The sequence below is a fragment of the Protopterus annectens genome, chromosome 8.part0, assembly GCF_019279795.1.
Source record: "Protopterus annectens isolate FY-2018-M chromosome 8.part0, PAN1.0, whole genome shotgun sequence".
Taxonomy (NCBI): Eukaryota; Metazoa; Chordata; order Ceratodontiformes; family Protopteridae; genus Protopterus; species Protopterus annectens.
Window position 1 is genome coordinate 506809113 of NC_056741.1, and position 23051 is coordinate 506832163.

Sequence of the window (23051 nt, forward strand, 5' to 3'; positions counted from 1 at the left end):
ATGGCAAAACCTTTCTCCAAGGATTATTAGTTAATGGCATTGGAAACAATCTTAATTCTTTGGTTTTAACTTCCATCAACACCGTCTTCTTTAATAAGCATAGAAATTCTTCTCTTCCAGGTACTATGGTAGACTTCTACCTCCTTGTTATGCATTTCCTGGCTATAGCTAATATTGTCCATAAAACATAAAGATTAGTTCTTTTTTGATAAACCTCTTCAGATATATTCAATAAAATTAAAACTTTGGTCAAGACAAAATTATCTGTGTAAATAGCCTGTAAGAAGTTATTAATATTTTCCCAAAAGGGTTTAATTTTTTTACAATCATAAAAAATATGAGACCAGTCAGCTTTAACAATCTGTTGACATTTCTAGCATACTCCATTACAAGAAGAATTGAATTCTGAAATTTTATCAGGAGTCAAGAAGGATCTATGTAGGAATTTCCAGGTAAATATTTTCCAATACTGAGAACTAGAGGTTAATTTTACTGAAAGTAGTATATTTGACTTATTTTCTGGGGTTAATTGAATCGAATATCCTCTAGTAAAAGATTGCCAATATGTTGTTTTAGGTGCTGTTTTGTAGTTTGTTATTAAGTTGTATAAGTAAGAAGTTCCATTCTTTATATTTTCATTATTATAAATAATTTCACACAATCTACTTATAAACTTAGGTGAAGATGAGTATAATGAATTATTTAATACTCTACATAGATCCGTGGAGAATGTCAATATATTCTGAAGCATTAACCATTCATTAGAGTTTAATTCATAAGTTGACATCATATATTGTATATCCAGAACTTTTTGATTTTTTATACAATGTTGCCAACAAATTAGTTGTTTCTGTTCCAGTTGCATAAATACTTCTTTATGAATTCTATCTGGAAAACTCTTTGTAATGCTGAAGGGGATTAATGTTGGAAACCAGATTTTTAATTCCATGTTCATATTTATAAACTTTCTAAAATGATCGTATAAATGATTTATTACACATGTCTTTGTTGGTTTAGATATATTGTATTGTAGATGTATACACAATGAATACCATAGTATATTATTCGTATCTATAATAGTAATATTTTTAGTAAGTTTATTTTTATTTAATAGAATCATTGTATGTAATTTTTTCCAGTTGGATGTGTAATTAGGGTTAATCCATTCAATCACAGTTTTGAGTAATGTTGAATTTATATATGATTCAATGTCTGGGAAATTTATTCCTCCCTGATCCCATTGTCTTATATGATGTGCATAAGCAATTCTGTTTCTTTTAGAGTACCATAAGAATCTTAATAGTGTTGATGTTATTTTCTTAAGATAAGATCTCTCTGGGATTAACAAAATAGCTTGGACTATATACAAAATTTTAGGGAGAAGAACCATTTTAATCAATTGAAGTTTATCTTCAAAGACTACAAGCAGATTATTATATTTATTCACTAGAGAATCTATTATGTCAATAATCCTTTTATAATTATTTTGTATTGTATCTTGTATTTTATCATATAGATCTATCCGTAGGTATTTTATTTTTGTAGCTTGTAATCCTATGATACTATTATTATCTACTTGTATGTCCTTTTTTTATTTAATAATAGATATTTAGACTTTTGATTATTACAGCAAAGACCTGAAATCATATAAAATTTCTCTAATAGAATATTTAGTTCATCTAAGGCCTCTTTTGAGTTCAATAGAGTGAGAAGTACATCATCAGCAAAGAGCATGACCTTAGAGTTATATTGGCCGAATATATTTAGTCCTTTTATCTTTGGATTGTTTTGTATTAGTATAGCCAATAGTTCAATAGCCAGTGCGAATAAAATGGGTGACATTGGGCATCCTTGTTTAGTACCTTTCATAATTTGTATAGGTTCTGAAGTAAAAGGTCCTAATTTGACATAGGCTAAATTTTTTTTGTATACTTTTTTAATAAATGTGATAAAGGAAAGCGGGAATTTATAAGCTTCAAGAATTTTAATTAAATAGTCCCAATTTAAGGAATCAAATGCTTTTTTTAATATCCAGTCCTATTATCAAGGCTTCTATATTTTCTTTATTTAGATAATCTATTAAAGTCAATATTCTTTTAATGTTATCATGTGTATGTCTATTCTGAATAAATCCAGTCTGGTCATTGTTAATGATTTCATTTAATTGATTTTTTATTCTATTTACCAGGATGGACATAAAAATTTTATAATCATTATTTAGTAGTGAAATTGGCCTATATGAGCTGCAAAGGCTAGCATCCTTGTTTTCCTTTAAAATGGGTATAATTAGAGAGTATTTCCATGAAAGGGGAATAATTGCATGGGTTTGAATCTCAATTAATGTCTTATGTAGCAAGGTGATTATATTTGGGAAATAATTTGTATATTTCTGAAATTATCCATCCATTCCAGGAGATTTACCAGATTTACTAACTTTAATTTTATCTGCAACTTCTTTGAGTGTAATTTCTTTGTAAACTATCAGGTATTGATTTAATATTAGAGATCATATTTCCTAACAAGAAATGGTCAGTTGTATTATATGTATCTTTATAATGATTACTGTAATAAGATTTGAACACGTCTAATATATCTCCTATTTCCGAGAACTTCTTATGTCTTTCTTCGTGTATAATATGAACAATAGAATTGGATTTGGATTGCATTTTGACTTTAACAGAGAAGTTATGTAGGTGCTTTGGAGAAGTAGCATAAGCATTTATTTTAACCTTTCTATGGCTAAATTAGTTTTATGACTTAAAATATCAATATATCTTTTATTTAGTTCTTCTATTTCCTTCTTGTTCTCCATTGTATTAGAGTGATTTTTTTATTTATATAATGTGAGTTTCCTTTGTAATTCTTGTAGTTCAGATTCCCATTCTTTGAATTTATTTTTATACCAGCCAATTGCTCTTCCATAAATATAAGCTTTTAATGAATCCCATACCATTACTATATTTACTTCTGAATTATAGTTTATGTCTAGATATACATTTAGTTATTTCACTAACCATTGTTTAAATTCTTTAATTTTTGTAATGTATGACGCTATTCTAGAAAGGAATGATAGTGGTTTAAAATCTACTTGTACTTTAAGAACTAGTGAATTGTGATCTGATAAAGGGCATGGGATTATTGAAAAAGAAGTAATTTGGGACTGAAGATCTTGTGATATAAAAGTTTGACTATTCTGGTTTGAGTACCAGACCTATAATCTTGATGAGAGAATGTCAAGGAGTTATTATCAATAACATTAAAGGTATCTATCAATTTTAATGACTCAGTCCATTTTTTTAGTATTTTTGCAGTAGCTGTTAGACGTGGAGATTTTTTGTTGGTAGTTTGAAAAATGTCAGTTAGACAATTAAAATCCCCCCTATTATTAGATTCCCTCTGGAAATGTTTATGATTTGGTCTAGATTTTTTTAACTGTTCCTGTCCCAATACCAGAAAACCAGTATAAGTTAGCTAATGTCCATAACCTATTATTAAACTTCAGTATGACTATAGCTATAAGCCCTTCGTTATTGATATATTTATATACTATTTCAGGGTTTAGGGCATTATTTCTCCATAAGATTATTACTCCCCCTTTCTTAGATTTAAATTTAGAGCATGTTAAGGTCCTATAATCACTTGGATTCCAACTAAAATTATTATTAATTTTGAAATGAGTTTCCTGTAAAAAGATTAATTGGGATTTATTTATCTTTAAATATCTTAGTAAATTAGATTGTTTATTTGGATTATTTAATCCATTTATGTTTAAAGATAGTAATGTGATATCCATGCCAAGTTATTTTAAAGAAGTATTTAAAATGTCAGTGGCCGGGATTCACTAATCCTCCGTGTAAGACTAAGTCTTACTCGGAAACTGCAGTCTAAGAGTATGATGTCAGCACATCATACATATTCAGGAGGGTGTGCTGACTCAACTCTAAGGCTAACACGGAGCGTGCACGACTGCAGGGGGCGTGTCAGACTGCCGAGCAGTCCAAATATCCACGCCCCTGCAAGTCCCTAAACTGCAAATGTCAAATGAAATGAGTGAGTCCGCTCAAATGTCTACATACCCAACACTACATTCCCCCACATTCTAATTCCCTGTACAAGTTTAAAATGTAAAGCTTTCCATGTTTTTTTATTCCTGATATAGCTGCCCGTATTTGCGTGTGTATGCGCCAGTTTGCCTATTGCTTAAATACAGTTAGCAGTGTAGACATCGAAGAGGATAATAAACTACTTATATGCAAATGAAGCCAAATAGCAATAGCGTAGTGGTAGAGCCTTCGCACAAAGAGGAGGCATTCCCGGTTCAAGTCCCACCACTCCCCTTCCCATTTTCTGTAGGAAATATGTGCATAAAAGTAACTCCTGACATTTTCCTTTTAAATTTTACTAAAGTGCATTGAAATGGCCTATGTAGTAGTGAACAATATTTTGTATACATATATATATATATATATATATATATATATATATATATATATATATATATATATATATATATATATATATATATATAAAAGAAGGTGGAATGGTCATGCATACTGATAAATGTATAAGTAACATATCTTAAGCAATGTGACACACTGCTAAGTAAAGTTTACTAGTATTAAGCAGAGTCAAGTATAATTGCTCATAGAGTAGCACTGCTTTAACTAGTGCAATGGCTTTGCTCGGAGCTGCGCATCGTGCCAACTAGCGCAAACAAAACATGTTTGCGCGGAGCTGCGCACCGCGCTAACTAGCGCAACGTTGGGCAATGTCAGGCAACGTAGAGCAATGTAGAGCAACGTTGAGCAACATTGGGCAAAGTTGAGCAAAGTCAGCTAAACACAGCCACACCTCCTAGCCGGTCTGGCCAGTAGTAAAATAAAAAGCAATGACAGGCCATGAACCCGGGATACTGTGCACCATAATCACAGTACTAAACCACTAAGCCATGACAGCTTTACATATGGATGCATTTCCAACACACTCATATATATCAATGGAAGTTTACCCATTGCTAAACAGGTTTGCTTTTAGCTGAGATTTTTCAGAATGGGCCAATCACAAATAATTGTGGGAAATGAGGCATATTTAAGCTCCATAGGTTGGAATAATTGCCATAACTGGTTGTAGCTCCCATCTGCAGACAGTATGGCTGGTGTCAGAGAGAGCTCTCATTTTCAAGTGCAACGGTGGGGCATTGAGGATTCAAAAGTAATGGTTTGGCTCCTCATCCATCATCATGATGCAAGACTCCTGCAGGGCCAATTTCAGGGCACTGAGTACAAAGCGGAAGCCTGGAACCCATCTAGTATATGATCTCACCAGTGCCACAGGCATCCCTTGGACTGGTGAGCAGGTCAGACACCACTACTCAGACCTGAAGAGACGCAAGGAGAGCCGACTGAACCAGTGGATACAGGAGGCCCGTGAAATGGAAAATGCCCCACTACAGAGTATGTAGCCATGGAATGAAGTATGTAAGAATTGCTATTGTAGTCTATATTATGGATAGGTATGTCTCAATATCCCTTCATTTACTTCACAGCTGCAGGTGTCTGTCTGCGAATCACCAAGCCTATGCAGATAGGCTGCTAAGGCTATGTCACCAGGCAGGTTAGTAATTATTCTGCATGTGTTGTCATATAAAAGAAGTGAGAGCCTGAAAAAGAGTGTTGTAACCCATTAATAAAGGTATAATAAGTGTTGAATAACTTCTCTGCATGTACTGTTATATAAAATAAGTGAGACAGCGTGAAAAGGTGGTGTAACCCATTAATAAAGGTATAATATGTCTTGAATAAAAGACCTCTGCATGCACTGATGTATCAAATAAATGAGAGAGCCACTAGAAAAGTGTGTAATGTAATTAATAAAGGTATAATTCCTGGAGTGTGTCCGTGTCACTTTTTTCGATATGTTGTTGTACCCTTGCATTATAGAAATAGTACTGTTGTATTAAGCGCAGTCAACCCACACATGGGTAGGCCCATATAAAGTGGATGAAGGGATTGCCAGTAGCTGTTAAGCATATATACAGTCCTCAACTGTCGGTTCATGGCCGGCATGTAGAGGTTAATCTGGCACATGAGTAGCTTGTTATTGTGTTCCCCAGAAATGTCAATGTGCTGCTAGAAATGTAGGGGGCTGTCAACATATACCTGATATTGTCACCTGAACACATCCAGATATGTAGATATATAAATATAAATGAAATATATAAATATGTAGCAGTAACATCTGCATCCAGGACAGTTTGTATGTCAGATACAGGTCAGGTATATCAAGAACTAGCAAAACCCATTTCACAATTTAATGGACATTGCCTAGTGTAATAATACATGTAGGGGATATATAACTGCAGTAAATAGGAATGTAGTGTAAACTATAAGTATATATAAGTTGTTAATGGAGGTATCTTTTTACACCCTACTGTATGTGCATAAACAATGCAATTCCACACCTCAATGGGTATGTCTAATCTCATAACATTTGTTGGTACACATGTCCTATTGGTTTATAAATATCTGCATTTACTATGATGGATGTGTCCTGTTCACATACCACAATCTTGGTGGCCTGTTGCCACCAATCAATCCTGCATACTGTTGGAATGTCCACTGTTGTTCTATATATGCATGTGTTATGCTTGCTGTTCAACTGTTGGAACTCTGGTGTGTTGGGTTAATGGGAATACTACTGTATGCTGTTACAACTAAATTGGAATGCTGTTGGCTATTACTAATCCATATTGTCATTAAATCCTCCTAAACATAGAACATATGGGAAGGCCGGTCCCGGCGGACTTACCTGTCCCACCTCAGCTGGCGATGGCACCTGGCACCAGTAGGTCCGGTGCCCAGCCTGGGACCTCCTCCTCCATTGGTCCTGTGCCACCTATGGGTGGAAGTACTGCAGGGGATGGGGCTCATCCCCCCCATGCAAGCTTGGCCGGAGGAGGACCCCCTATCACCGTCTGAATGGTCCGGGCTGTGGTGCGTAGGGAGATTGAGCGTTCAGTCGCTGATCCTCTACGCCAGCTCGAGGCAAGAGTGGCGTGACTCATGGGTGAGCCTGCCCCTCCTACGCAGCCCCCAGCACAGCCACCCTCCGGACTGTGAAGGTGCAGTGGTGACTGCCCATGGGTGGGGATCTCAGTTCCACTGTTGCTATCTGTGGGCTCATGGGCTTGCGATTTCCAAACATCTTCCCCGTCAATGGTGTTCACCCACCCCATGTGTCATATTCAGCCCCTGTATGCATCTTGTTTGTCTTGTCTGTTTACCTCCCCAACCTACCTCCCAAAATATACCTACTTCCCCTACCCCACATTTCACTCTCACCTGAAAAAAAAAAAAAGGCAATCTGCTCCCAAAAAAAAAATTATGCCCCATACATAGCTGCCCATTTTGCACACATGTCTGCTGGACAAATGAACTGATATTTAATTGGCAGTACAACATACTTTGTTGTCCTCACCCCTCTCTCAGGGGTGTAATGTTTCAAATTTCCCTCCAAATTTCTAGCATATGCACAGCTGTTGCTGTTAAAGAAATGGGCAGCTATGGACCTTCCCTACACCCATCCTGCACATCCCGAGCTGTTTTCACTACTGTCTTTCCCTCTTTGTGCCCCTTTTTCACCACTTTCCTATCTCCCCATTTTCTTTTCTTTCAAGGAAATGAGTGGAGGAGTTAGCGGGAGTAAGCACTTTTAAGCAGTAGTTAGCGGGTTTGTGAGAAGGTGTGCATTTGTGTGCTTAGCTAAGCATTGCTAAGCTTCACGCAATCCCATGCAAACCCGCTTACAACTGCTTAAAAGTGCCTTAGTCACCCTGCATGTGAGGGCCTTTGTTCTGCTCAGCAGCAAAGTAAAACACCACTGTCAGTCTCGAACCCCAGATCTTGGACACACTACACTGCATGAACTACCACTAAGCCACAGTAGATATACAGCAGGTTGGTTAGGTGGGCTACATTGAAGGAATGTCTACACACTTTGGCCATGTCATCATCAAAGGGGTGTGTACTATCTACTTGTGTCCCCTGGGCCATAATGACTTTCTCTGTACAAACTGTATTATCACCTATGTGGTAATTTGTGTGCACATTGTTTTACCCAAAGGGGATGACTATGCATTCATTGGCAGTTCAGCTTGAGGGCATTGTTTTGACACCAGGTATCAGTCTCTGTAAGACACTTCTGGAGGATGTCTGTGTCAGCCGTAGAGTCGATTATGGACCACAGTTAAAAGTCATCTGCAAACCTGTTCGGCCATACAACTCCCGTGCCTGCCTGTACCTCTGAGCAGTATCTACTGAACAGGTGGGGTCCCAGGTCCAAGACCTATGGGATGTCATTTGTGACTGGCTTAGAGTCGGACATATCACCCGCAACTCTGAATATGTATGTTTGATCTGTGAGCCACTTGACCACCCATCCTGTGACATAGCTGTTAATGTTCAAGCTGATACACTTGTCCATGATGACAGAGTGGGGAATGGTGTAGAAAGTCCTTAGTGAGGTCCAGGTGGGCTGTGTGGACTACTTTCACATCCATCTATGTCCTTGGTAACTGTTTGAAATAAGTCAACTAGGTTTAGGAGCCAGGATCTGCCTTTAACAAGGCAAAGTTGTGTAGAATCCAGTGCCTGGAGGTCCCCAATGTCTCTGTTTATGGGTTCCATGACAATATGCTCAAAAGCTTTGTAGACCAGGCTGAGTAGACATACAGGGCAATGGTTTCCAGGTTCTGTTGTGGCACCCCCTTTGTGGAGCTGGATGACTGTTAGTGTATGCCATTCTTTGGGTACATAGCCTGTGGTACGCTTGAGTCTGGACAGTGGATGTAAGTGAGGGTGTAGTTCCTTTTGGGCCTAGTGTAATATGCAGCCTTGGACACCAGTCCCATTGATGCTGTGTTCTTAGCTTTGGAGAGAGCTGTCTTTACCTGCATGGCCATGACGTCTGGGGCTCTGCATCCTTCTGTGATGGACACAGGGCCATTTGGGGTGATGGGGGGAGTTTACACTGAACTTGGCCCCCTGGATGTGGGCAATGAAAGTTGATTCAGTGTATTTCTTTCCATTTTTCAGTAGCTGACAGCATATTTGGAAGTTGACACCTACATGTCTGGTATAGCTATCAAAGGCTTTGTGATTGTTATTCTTACATTCCTTGGCTATTTGTCTTTAGAAACTGTCCTTGGATTATTTTATGAGCGATCATTGTTTCTTCCTAATAATGATCAGTGATGCCTTTCTTTTAGTGAAGTTGGCTCTATCATGTGTTTGTTTCCTCCTTCTGTTGTCTAGCTTATTTATGGGCAACAACCACCTGATTGTTGTCTTATTTTTGGAGGAGTGCATCTTGGATTTATTTGTGATGTCTCATTCCATGCATCCCTGTAGATGCTCATAGGATGCACTTGTAAATGATTCGGCAGATTGTATACCATTATCCTATAGCAAGAGGTACTTGGAACGTTCCACTTTGATCTTGGGAAGTGTGCAGTTTGCTTTTGAATATGTCTTCACAGTGGTTTCATTGACTGGGTGGGGGGCGGGATGTGGATGTCCACTGTGATTACTTTATGATCTGATATTACCAGCGAGGGGTTTATCTCTGTTGTGGAACACTGGTACCCCATGTTGGTGATGATCATGTCCAGTATGTTGTCACCTCTAGTGGGAGTAGTGACTAGCTGTTCTAGGGTGTTAGAGTTTTTAAACTCTAGGAAACATTGGGCAAAGGACATTGTACACGAGTAATTCTCCCACTCAGTGTTTGGATAGTTGTAATCTCCTCATATAATGGTGTTTGATAGGACCTTTGTATTTTCCACTGTTCTCAGGAATACTGAGTGAGGTTCCTGAGACAAGGTACGTGATCTGTAGCAGGCTACAATCTGATGAGCAACTTTGCCCAATGTTAGTTGCACTTGCATGGTCTCTAAGGCCTCATGCAGTGCCGCTAACCTGAAGGTGTGGGTATCCATAAGGTAAATGGGTACACCCCTTCCTTTTCTATTTCACTCATGGTTTTGGGTCCGAAGGTCAGAGGGATTGTGAGTGTTTTACATGGAGCATGTCCAACAGCTCTGTGTTTGACATAGCTTTGTATGTTAGGCAGTGAACACCTCTGAGTAGGCGATATGCAAGGGAGTACGGATGGATCATTTTGAGATGGTCTGTGTATGGCATGTATTTCAAGCCACTCATGCTCTTTGTGAGGTATTGCTGCAGGCTTTCCAGTTGTTGTGGTTGTCTTGTGAGGTACATAGCAAAAGTGGCGTTGTACTCTATTATAGTTCTAGTGAGTGATGAGTAGAGGGGAACAATGTCCTCTTCTATTCTGCATGAGACACATTTTGTGATGAGGTGTGCCACATAGGAGGGTTTCCTGACTACTGTGGGAATGTGATTATAACAGTTGTGTCCACTGTCCACCTGTGACCCAAGGTCTCTTGTCACACTTTCAGTGTGAAGTATACTACCACCTATGTTGTAGTACTTGGCTACAGAGTTTTTAACAAAGGTAATGACAATGCACCTTTTGGTATTGAGCTAGAGCCCATGGTTTTGACAACAGCCATCTGTCTCAGTGAGACCCTTTTGTAGGATGTCCACATCTTTAGTGATTACAATTATGGCTCCTAGTTTGCAGTCCTCTGGAAACTTCAGTAGCCACAGACCTTCCATGTTAAAGTTTAGTTCAGGGATGTAGATACTACACAGCCTAGGAAGTTATCTTGTCACATGGCTGCTGTGATACTGGCTTTGGAGAGTGTTATTTACTTGTGCAGCCATGATAACAGCAACTTTGCAGTCTTCCATTATAGAGATGTGCTCTTTCATGGGTGAGAGGGGGGTAAAGTTAACACTGATCCTATCTGCCAGGATGTTGGCAATATCAGTTGGGTCTGTATATTTAGTGCCATTGAGCTGTAACTCAGAACAGATCTGAGTGTAGCCATGACATGGACCTGTCTGTTGGGCAGAGATCTCCTGAGTAAACAGTATGCAACAGAGTACAGATTGGGTTAAATTCAGTCTTGTTGCATGGGGCAACTATTTGAGGCCAGTAATCATCTTGTTAAGTCTTTCTGGCTGCTGAACGTGCCTAGTCAGATTAATCGCAAGTGTGTTGTGGTACTCTCTGATGGGTCTGATGACTGCTGAGTAGTGGGAACCTCCTTTGACCTACATGCACAGACCTTGGCAGTTTGTGTGAACACATAGCATGATTTTCTGACCACTTTGTGAATGTGTTTCTTGAAGTAGAGATGACTATCCACATTTGTCCATAGATCCCTTATTATCACATCCGTATTTAGCCTGTGTGTGAGCATGCCCAGTATGAACTTTCAGTATGTTGCTGCCTGACATTTGCTTCATTTCTTTAAGTGTGTGAGCATGCCCAGTATGACCTTTCAGTATGTTGTTGCCTGCCATTTGCTTCATTTATTAAAGTGTGTGGGCAAGCTCAGTATAACCTTTCAGTGTTATGCTGAATGAAATCCACTACATTTGTTGGAGTGTGTGAGCACGCCCAGTACAGGCATTTATACTATATGTGTATGGCAAATCAAGTTGCATTTTTACAGCAGGGCTCACCTTTGTGTCATAGATCAACAGGGATCATGCTGTTCCTGCAGGGCTTCCATGAGACACTTTGCATAGACTTATCAACATTTCTACATACAGGGAGGACAGCTATTCTTTGCACAGTTCTACCCAGGGGCACACCTGATTGTTACTGTGGGAGTACATAGGATGAGGGTTTCACCTGACACTTATACGCATTTGCTATGCCTGCACTGCTATATACGGTACACCATTTCAGTCTGTACTGTTGCCTATCGTACTGGCTTGAGGCATACTACTGTGCTACAGATCTTAGCATCCAATGTCACGTATATTAGATTGCGACTTCATAGCCTACACAACCCACATCACACCGCCTGGCCTGATGTTCTCTGTTTGCATAGGCCTGTGGGGGAGGTTACCCATATGCCTCTTTAGGGGCATGATACAGCATTACCTTGTGTTTGCATTAGTGCACAATTGTCCTGCTGTGTCTGTGCCACTGAAATGCTATCATGGCTTAATGGTTCAGTACTGTGACTATAGTGCACAGTATCCTGGGTTCGTGCCCTGTCACTGCTTTTTATTTTCATGCTGGGCAGACCAGACTGCTTAAGGAACAGTAAAGCAAATATGAGCATGTTTACCTGACTTTGTTCAACTTTGCACGACTTTGCCAGACCTTGCCCAACATTGCTCAATGTTGCCCAACATTGCACTAGTTAACATGGGCAATTTTGTTTGCATATACTAAATATTGGTAAATGCTGCTTAGCACTGCTTTATATTGCTTAAAACATGGCAATCATGCCTCAGGTGGTGCTGCAGGGCTGCCTATGTTGGATGCACATACTACACTCCCTATACATGCTTGGAAACAGGTAGTGTCAAGTTAGGCATCCCTTTTATTTTATGTGTGAGTCAGAGAGAGGTATCATTTTCAGGGTTCCTACTGAGCCAGTGTATGTGCTATGCGTTGCCTCTTTGCCAAGGCCAAGGCATAATGGGCACACCTCTTTCTGCCTACTGGGGCAGGCTCAGGTTGTTCCTCCTCCGAGTCACACTGTGCCTGTGCAGGCCCTGGCAATGGTGGGGGGCTGTTTGGCCCTGCCCCATGCTGTTCCTGCTGCAGCTGTTTTTGCAGGATCTTATTGTGTAACATGGCACATACCATGGCAATTTGGGTACATGTAGTTGGTGAGTACTGCAAGGCTCCACCAGATGTGTCTGGGCACCGGAACCATGACTTGAGCATCCCAAACACATGCTCAATTACATTTCGTGTTTGTGCGTGTGCCTCATTATGGAGTTCTTGTTCAGGTGTGTGTGCATTTCTGATGGGTGTCATCAGCCACGGCTCTAGTGCATATCCAGCATCCCCCACTAGGTGACCGTCAGGGATGTCCCCATTGGCAAATGTCTGGTACAGCTGCGTCAGATGCCAGATATGGGAATCATGGTAGCTTCCGGGGCAGCCAGCACACACATTCAGTATTATGCCCTGGGCATTGCACACAACCTGGCAGCTGATGGAGTGGAAGCCCTTGCGGTTGAAGTAAGCCCTATCCCGCTCACCGGTTGGTGCTTTGATGTGTATGTGCATGCAGTCAATTTCACCCACTACCTCAGGGTATTCCGCTATTTGCTGGAAGAGATGCATATTGCTGGCCAATACCTCATGGGAATTGGGGAAATATACATGATCACTGACGTGCTGACATGGCATTCAGGAATTGATGCAATACCCTGGATGCTGATGCCTGTGAAGTCCCCATCATATCACCAGTTGGTCTCTGGAAGGTACCTGTTGCTAGTATTCTTAGGCCAACACATACCTTGGTTTCCACTAGGATGGGTTCCCCTCTGTTGGGTCTGTGTGTGAGGCGTGGACTGCACAGCTCAACAATTTGCTGCAGGAGGTCTCTGTCCACTCTATAGCACTTCACTATCTCCAGCTCATGTAGCCCCTGGTAGGTTACCCTGGGTCTGTACACTCTTCTCCGTCTCCTCACTGTGGGTTGCTCAGCAGCATTCACAATGGCACCACCCTCAGAATCTTGCACATGTTGCCTTATAATAGCAATGGCAGCCCCTAACATTTTTTTGTCTCAGTTGAGCTTTTTAAGTTTTCACTTCTCTTTGTACACTGCAGTGTTGCAGTGTTTCTGAGTAAAACATGGGGGAATGTTGTTTGCAGAGTTTTAAGTGCTGGACTGGGCTAGTGTACTGCCTGTGTAATTGGCTGATTCTGATTGATTTCACCTGGCAGCTCTGCTAGTTCTCCTTGGTTAACTTCCTACTACTTCTTTTCCTTCCTTTTCCCTTTCTGTTTCCACAAGGGGCAGTGACGTGCAAACAAGCGCAAACAAGTGCACACACGTGCACACAGGCTTACACAGACTTACACAGGCTTAGGAGGGTGCACATGCACACACACAGGCTTAGACAGCCTTACACAGGCTTACATGGGTGCACACACGCACACACAGGCTTAGGCGGGTTTACAGATTTGCACAAGCGTGCACACAGTGTAAGCATCTTTGCAAGAAACTTTAGTGATAGCCACGGCGTACACCTTTGGTTTCTGGGTTTTAGTTCAGACAACTGTAGACACACCTCTTCCAGTCCTGAGTAACTCACAGCAAACACATGCCACTCTGCTCCAATAAGCTTACAGTCTTTGATACATACCCCCTCATGATGTCACCTATCTTCTACTCTGTTACTCCCCTAATCCTACTCTTACACTCTAGGGACATAGTTCACATTGCAGGGAAAATTGGGATTCACTATCCTTATACTTATTTGCATAGGATTGCCTACTAATGCTTGGTTACATCTCTCAGACTGAGCTTCCCCCCTTAGCAACCACTACTCAGTAGCCATGTTGTCTTCAGCCTGCCATTCACCTGCATGGCAGATTAATATATTTAATAAAATGCCTATTTTTGGATTTTATTTTTTTTTCTGGTTTTTAGAGCTCCGCACGTTTGTGTGGTGCTGCGCTACACTTAAACATCGGAGATCGGGGATAAAAACAAAATATATTTTTTATTATTTTGCAACACATACAAATGCCAATGGCCTTATATTTGGCCATTGGCATGCTTCCTCAACTGGATGCATCCTTTATTTGGAGCTGTCATAGCTCCGTTTTGCTATTTGCAGAACGGTACTCAGTTACCAGCGGAGTACATTTCTGCAAATAACACTACTCTTACTCGGACAGGTTGGTGTTTCCTGGATCTCAAATTTACCTCATTTGCATAGCTTTCAGCAGCAAATGAGGTAATTTGCATAATCTAACACTGTCCATGCAAGAGTCATTTTAGGAGCTCTCATGCACGCCCCTGCCGGCTGTTCCTGGATCGCTCGGCAGACATATTGGCTGTCTGGAGTCTTACTCTACTCTTAGACTCCGTGCAAGCCTTCTTGAATCCAGCCCAGTATATTTTCCTGAAATCACCTCCTCTACATATAATAAAAAGAAAAATATTAGTTTGGAAATATCCATCTATCTCTCTGTAAGATGTTAACTTTAATATAATCAAATAGAATTAAGTCAGGCTTGGTGATAATAATTAATAACATAAAATTAAAGAGAAAACAACATTAAACTAGTTTGTACATTAAAACTTGCCCACCATGGAATGAAATACATTCCTAGTCCATCAGATAGGTTAATCTGGTGAACTATCCCACTAACTTCCTTTTTTCATTCATTAGAGCTCCAAATATACAATCTTAAATAGTAAAGGAGTCTATTAAAATATTTTATATGATTTATCATTCAGCAACAGAAGTAAATGTTTATATATATCAATATATACACACATATACATACACACACATATATATATATATATATATATATATATATATATATATATATATACACATACATATATAATTAGTAACTAATCAGATAAACATAACGTCTGTAATAATGAATACTCAATTTTCTGAACTTGCTCAAAGCAAAATTTCCAAGATATACAGTAAATACTTCATTTCAACTCATTAGTTATTTAACACTTTTGTCAGACAAACTTGTAACATATATTAACTATTACTGATGATTATCATATCCTAAATCAAACAGACAAACAATATGCATATTATTCTACATATTAAAAAGACTGATCAAATTATTCATATCAAAATGTTTAAATCTTGCTCTTATTATGTCAGCTGATATTAAAGTTGTGTGTAAAGTTTTCCTAGAGATGTATATGTAGATGTATTCACACATTAATATAATAAAGCACTTTTATATACAAGAGTTTCATGTGTTTCTAATAGACTAGATACTTAGATTTAATGTTTACTTCTACTAAAATGCTTCAAAACATACTGTGTTGAGTTCCTGTACCTAAATAAATGTAAAATCATGAATAGCTGTTCGGCCCGTTTTGTTACTATAAGCGATCAGGCTTCTTATAGAATACACCTACTGGTGAACAATCACATCAGCTCTCGTACATTGCTATAGCTACATTAAATATTCAATAGCTAAATACGTACATAACTGTATACATAGCTCGTGAGAGCTAGAGATTTTAAAAGCTTCTTTTTACCTTCTCGAGAGTGATTTTCCCCGCTCAAACTGTTTCTTGAGAGAAAAAAATCTATGTTTTAAAACATTAACTCATTCCCTATCAGCTTTTATTTAAATAAGGCATGAAGAGCGCCTTTCGAGAGCTTCTACATCAGACACTTCACACACCGTTTGACTCAGAAATCAATCAGCAGTTGCCTTAAGCATCTGGTTCCATTTAGACAGTGAAACTAAAGCCAAAAACACAATCACCTCTCCTTCACCTCGCCAAATACGGACATCTCTCCGATTTCACAGCAATGTTTCTCTTCAATAAAAAATAAAAAAAGAAAAAACCTTTAGTAAACCTAGCAGACTAATTTTGCTGAATGCTAGACTCACCGTAGCCCACAGCATATTTTGTTAACCCAAAGGAATATAAAATATCAATCATACAAGCCAAACCGGAGATCCGCAGTCGACAGAAAAACAACGACATGGTAACTCGACACTTCACTCCAATGCAGCCAGGGCCAAGAACTAACTCCCCTCCACATCAACAACACTCGAACTTCACCCAAGTTAGAGAGTCTTCTGCTCTATTACAGCGAGAAAACAACATCTATATGACAGTCCATTTCCACTCTAGAGCGGAAAGCCTTTGTACAACCAGATACCCAACAGCAATAACGGTCAAAGGATATTACAAAATCTATACACCATTACATCACCACTAAGGGAAATCTCACCCAGTGTCTAGGTCACAACAAAGCAATGGGAAAATCTATCAATCATTAATAGTAATTAGGTTAAATATACTATATAACAAATAAGTATGAAATAATAAATGAATTACCACATAACTATGAAATAATACTTTGCAAGTGAAGTACTACTAGACTAAAAACTAACTATAGGTATAACTATAATTAACAAATACTTATACAGAGAAAAAGAAATCTAAATAAATATTTAAATAAGATAAATAAATAGGGAAAATATCTATATATAAAGATAGATAACGATGCATAAAGCAAGGTTAGAAGGATGACAATATTAGAAACAGATTGTTTAGTTAAAATATAACTTAGATTTATAAATGTTATATGAGGTAATAGAAGCACATACTTTTTTCTTTTACTCTAGTATTACTTATATGTATGAAAATGATTATGTAACATGTTTAGTCCATTTAAAAGTATTTTAGTCATTAGGTATCAGTTGATACTTTGAGAGACTTCACCAAAGTAGGTAATTTAGTTTCAGTTTTCTGTTTCTTCTTTTTGACATCAGTCCAACTAGTTTTTTTCAGTGGATCTCTTTAGTGACGGGGATGTCCATTCCATTTCTTTTGGGATGGTGTTAATGTTATTATCTTTGATGAATTGAAAGGTTTCTTCCAGGGTGTTGAAGCTTCTCATCTCACTTAGGTACTGTATCCTTATCTTTGCAGGGAAGGCTATTTGAGCTTTGACATTATTCTGTTTCAGAATTTTTATTAGTGGCCATGCCTTTTTCCTCTGTTCAAGAACTTTAGTGGAGTAGTCATTTTCAAATCTTATTAGATGTTGATTATATTTTATTGGACTTTTCCTCCATGCTGTTTTTAGCACCATTTCTTTGTCCATAAAGGATAAAAATTTTATTATAATTGATCTTCGTGGCATAGACGCAGAAGAAGAGGATGATGCTGAAATTCTATTTCCCAAAGCAGATGTGCCCTTTCTATGCCAAATGACAAGCCTTCATTAAGATTTAGAATCTCTGGTATCCATGAATTTAGAAAGGAGATAATGTCTTTTCCCTCTGTATTCTAAGGTAGACTGAAAATCCTGATATTTGATCGTCTCTCCCTATTCTCTAAGTCCTCTACTTTGTTGGAGAGCTAGGTATTTTGTTTCAGGAGAAAATCCATTTGTGTCTCCTCTTCTTTAATTCTTCCATCGATGCCAGATAAAGAAGTTTCAATAGTTGTTAACTTAAACTGATGCTGCTAAAGCATTTCTTTAAAGATTTCTATTTGTTTCTGAGAGTTCTCTTTTAGATTTTGTAGATTAACCTTGAAATCATCCATTTTTATAGATAGTTCTTGTAATGTGGTAGTTACCATTTGGAGTTCCTTTTTTAATGACAGTTCAGAGTGAGAGTTCTTCAGGTTACTCATCTCTTTAGCTGCTGTGTAAAGACTCCTGAGTATTTTGACAGGAAATTTCTTGTAAAAACCCACCAAAATTTGTAATTAGTTATTTTAGACTATTAACTAAACATTTATAAAGTTTTGCTAGAAAAAAAAAATAGTGAAATTTCCTGAATTTGATACTAGTTTATGGAGCTCTAAAAAACTGCTGCCTTCAGATAGCCATCTAGGCTCCACCCCCGAGACAACACATTGTGATGGTAGAGCTGAATATGGTGTGGCCTTAACACACACTTTTTCCACCACATTTTGAAAAGTAGAGGAAATTATCAAAAAATATTGGCCCATCCTGAAAGTGAACGAGGACACGGGAGTACATATTCCAGAACACCCTTATTTTGTAAGAAGGAGGTATGAATTTGAAGGACATGTTTGAGAAGAAGAATGAGAAAACAGGGAAGGTTGTTAGGTCAAGAAGAGGTATATTTAAATGTGGTGCCTGCCGTCAATGTGAGTACATTTTTGAAGGAAGTGATATATGGATTCCCTCTAGAGGTATTAGGATGGTAGCTTCCAAACATTACAATTGTGTTATGAAAAGGTTAATATACATAGGAATTTGTGGAGTTTGTAACAGTTTCTATTTTGGTAAAACTGTACGTACCCTTAGGAAGAGGATATATGAACATCTCTATGAGATTACTAAATGTAAGGAATCTAATGCCTTTTACAGGCACTCTTTAATATGTAAAAACATGAATATTAGGTTTTCAGTAGTGGAACATGTAGTTACTGATCCCCGTGGTGGTAACTGGCAGTCCAGGGTTGAATTTAGGGTGTTATTCTGGCAGTTAAAGACTGATGCTGGCAGACCTCCTGGCCTTAATGATTGTATTAGCATTAACAGTGTTCTAAAATTATGACAAGCTAAGTTTTGATTGTATTTTTAAGATTTTTAAAATTATCACAGTATTATATTTCTTACAATTTTCAACAGTATTTCATTATAGGGTTATTTATTATTTTAACCTTATAACAATATTTATGTATAGATTTATTTATTTAGGCTAACATACAAACAATTTATAAACTACGGTAATGTTGAATTAATTATTTGAAAACATCTTGAAAGTTGCATGATTTTTGAACACACATACGCACTGAAACATATTACTTAAGGGGAGGGATGGGTTCTTTAAGAAATAACTGTTTAATTAATTAAGAGAGTTTTTAACACACCTGATGGATTTTATTCTCAGTTCTGATAAAGCTTTGTATTACATGAGGTGAAAGCACGCTTAACATTGATTGTGATTGGGTTTGTGTTGAGCCCATTTTACTGCATTTTGGAGTTCGAGCATTAAACTGTTTTTATTAATAATACTACGTTGATCTGCTTGTTTGACTGCCTTGGATTTCGGTGTTTTTATTGGTCTGGTTCGTTCGTATTTGTGGTTCATCACTGTGTTCTTCATTTTTAATTTTTATGGATGATCTACTTCAAAAAGTCTAACAGTGGGACAGGTATCCATGGAAATGCTGAGCTACATATAATTTAATTGTTCTAGAACAGTTATAGCAACAAGTCACAATCTGATAAATATCTCTTGAAGTTTGAAGCACTTCTGCTTGCTATCAGAAGTAAATAAAGAGTTTGTGAGAAAAAAATCAAGAAGCTGGTTTTGTCTTAAAAATGCAGAAGTACTGATGAAATAATCTCTGATATGACTTAAATCCAACACCTGGCTGTGATACCATGTAAAAATGATTAAGGTGATGACCAGGCATACCTTTTTTACTGGAAAATTTATATCCCTGATGGCATTTTCTCTTTCTGTTTTTCAGGTAATATGTTTGTGATTAGTCTCTCTGCAGCAGACATCATTGTAGCTGTGTATCCATATCCTTTGCTTATTGGTGCCATTTTACAAAACCAGTGGACTTTTGGAAACATACATTGTCAGATTTCATCATTGATTCATAGTCTGAGTTTTATTGGCTCTGTCTATAACATAATGGCCATAGCAATCAATCGATGGTGTTGCATTTGCCATAGCATCAGATATGACAACCTATACAGCATGAGAAATACCTACATCCACATTTTCCTGACTTGGGCAGTTAGCTTTATACTACTCTTGTTTATGTTTTTAGTTGGGGTTTCAAAGTACAATCCCCAAATTTATTCTTGCATGATTATATTTGCAGCAACTGTATCATTAAACATTAGTGTTCCAATCATACACTTTATCATACCAGTAAGTGTTGTTATCTACTGCTACGTGCAGATATGGATCCTAGTCATTCAGGTTAAGTATCGGGTTAGACAAGACAGTAAACAGAAGTTGAAACCAGCAGAAGTACGTAACTTTTTAACAATGTTTTTAGTGTTTGTACTTTTTGCAGTTTGTTGGAGCCCATTCAGCATTCCAGCATTGATTCAGGGTTTTAGTCCACCAGGAAAGGCACCTAAATTTCCAGACTGGCTGTTTGTTGTAGGATACTTTACTGCGTGTTTCAACAGCTGCCTTAATGGTATGGTTTATGGAGTTTTTAACCAGAATTTTCGGCAAGAGTACAAAAAAATACTTTGGTCACTGTGTACATTTATATTAAGAGGAATACATATGTTTAGTAAATAAGAAATACTGGCTTGGATACTTAAAAGTCTTCCACCCAGGAGTAAGGGATATGATGGCTTCTCCTGAGTCTTGAAGAGCAAAGTCCTTTAAGTTACTGTCATAAGGATGTGCAAAAATAATAATCATAGCATACAGATCAGATGGTCATACTTGAAGCTGTAGAATAGATATCCCCTACAATCCTTTCCACTAGAGCTTCTGAAAAATAAACTCATCATGCAAGATAATCTATAAAGAAAACTGGGCAACCTGTCAATCCTGGCTTTGATAAGAACTTCTTATAACTTCTTATACTCAGGCTGGTAGGGAAGGAGTCTCTCTGACTAGCCTACACCTAGTGTAACATAAATTATTCTTAATGCTTCTACAGGATGTCTTAATGTGTTAAGCAATGCTCCGCTCAGCTAACTTCCTGGTAATCTGCCCTTTATCCCAGGATGATAAGACTGGAATGAGCCAGAGTAACATGACTAATGGCATGTCAGTGATCATCCCCTGCATCGCATCTGTTTTTCCAAAAATGACCACACTGGGCCACTACGTGTGTGCCCACTCCACCAACCAAACACTTACTTGGCACATCACTAAGAGAATACCCCTTTCAGCCAAAAGAAGACCCTTTACAACTTAAGATGCATGCTTTAAATATGTCTGTTGCCTTTTGTGTGTGTAACCCAGCACATTGCTAAAACTGCCTAATACTAATGCAGTCACTTCCTAATGAACTCCATAATGATTTGGTATCAGATCACATTATGGTACCACACTGCATCGGGTGAGTCTTCTGTGTACCATACCATCCATGCCATACATATTGACCTACAATCTCCAAGACAACACTATTACTACATTTTGTGAAGGGTGCTTAATGTAGTGGGTTTTCTTATGTCAAGCCTTTATGGCGAAGACTATCTTACTGAACCCTGCCACTGAAAATAATATGCGTTTCACATACCAACATTCACTGATATTTTGCTAACCTGCATAAGAGCAATCTAGATTAGAGTTCAAATAACACTGCACTAAGTAAGAGCAGTGTAACCAGCAATACATGTAGTCAGACAGTTAAGATCTGTATGCTTAAATAACATGACTCTGTTTTAATCATCTAAATTCATTTAATCTGGTCACAGCCATCAGTCACAGTGCTAGATGACAGAATGAATACATAATTAGATCAACCCAATGGAAAAAATTCAGTTATTTACTGCTAATCTCCAGCTCTAACTTCGTATCTAATGTATTATTTTTCAAAGTGAGATAATTGTGTTTCTGCTTCTGACTTATTCTGAGTATTAATTTTCTTAAACATTTGATGAGTGGGCAAAAACTTCTCTAACAGAAGTGTCATGCTTATCTGTATTATTGTATAGAGAATTGTAAGAATTAAGTTAATTTGCTTCAGGATAAATTATCAGAATAAAATGCATTTCTGTGAATCCCTTGTTCTGCAGTTTTTGAATTAAATTATATATTTTTTTCTCTTTTCCTACATCAGTTTTATTAACTAAAAGGGCTTACTTATGCACACATTGTAGAATGTTGAAAGAGGTGAGTTGTTTATGGTAACTAACACAATGCGGCCTAGCAGAACTACACAGCTCCTTGTGATTCAAAGACACATGAAGAAAAATCTTATTAGTGGATCATTTGCATGTCTGTTACTCAAACAAATGATTCATTTAGAACAACAGCACATTTTCTAGCAAAAAAAAAAATACATGCAACACTGTTGTGTAGGCACCTATCACATATACATACACCTTAGCAGCCAAGTGCTCTGAGTTATGTGGAATGGTCTGCATTCGACCATAAAGGAACCTACGTTTCTGCTGTTCTGCATTGAATAGCTTTGGCTCCACTACACGCCTTTTGATTGGTTTGTATACTGTAATTACTTCCAAACAGCATTGCGGTATACAAACCAATCAAATAACTATTCCGCTATTTCGCATTGGATAGTATTGGCTGTGTTACACACCTATAGATTTGCTTGTATATTACAATTACAGCCAATTGCCATCATTGTATAAGAACTAATCAAGTAACTGTTCCAGAGGATGGGAGCCAATGAGAGCTCCCAAATACATAACCATTTGTGTACCAGAAATGGTTGCAGAAACTGCATTTAAAGACAGAGAGAAAAAATAAAA

At 38.0% G+C, this 23051-nt stretch overlaps 1 protein-coding gene across 1 annotated transcript in view; it reads left to right on the top strand.

Annotated features, from left to right (window-relative positions):
• Positions 1 to 20898, top strand: part of LOC122808290 (melatonin receptor type 1C-like) — a 94482-nt gene extending 73584 nt beyond the window's left edge. Inside the window, exon 2 of the mRNA XM_044079254.1 lies at positions 20102 to 20898. Within this exon, the coding sequence (XP_043935189.1) occupies positions 20102 to 20898 (797 nt within the window). The remainder of the gene's footprint in view (positions 1 to 20101) is intronic.
• Positions 20899 to 23051: the final 2153 nt, after the last annotated feature.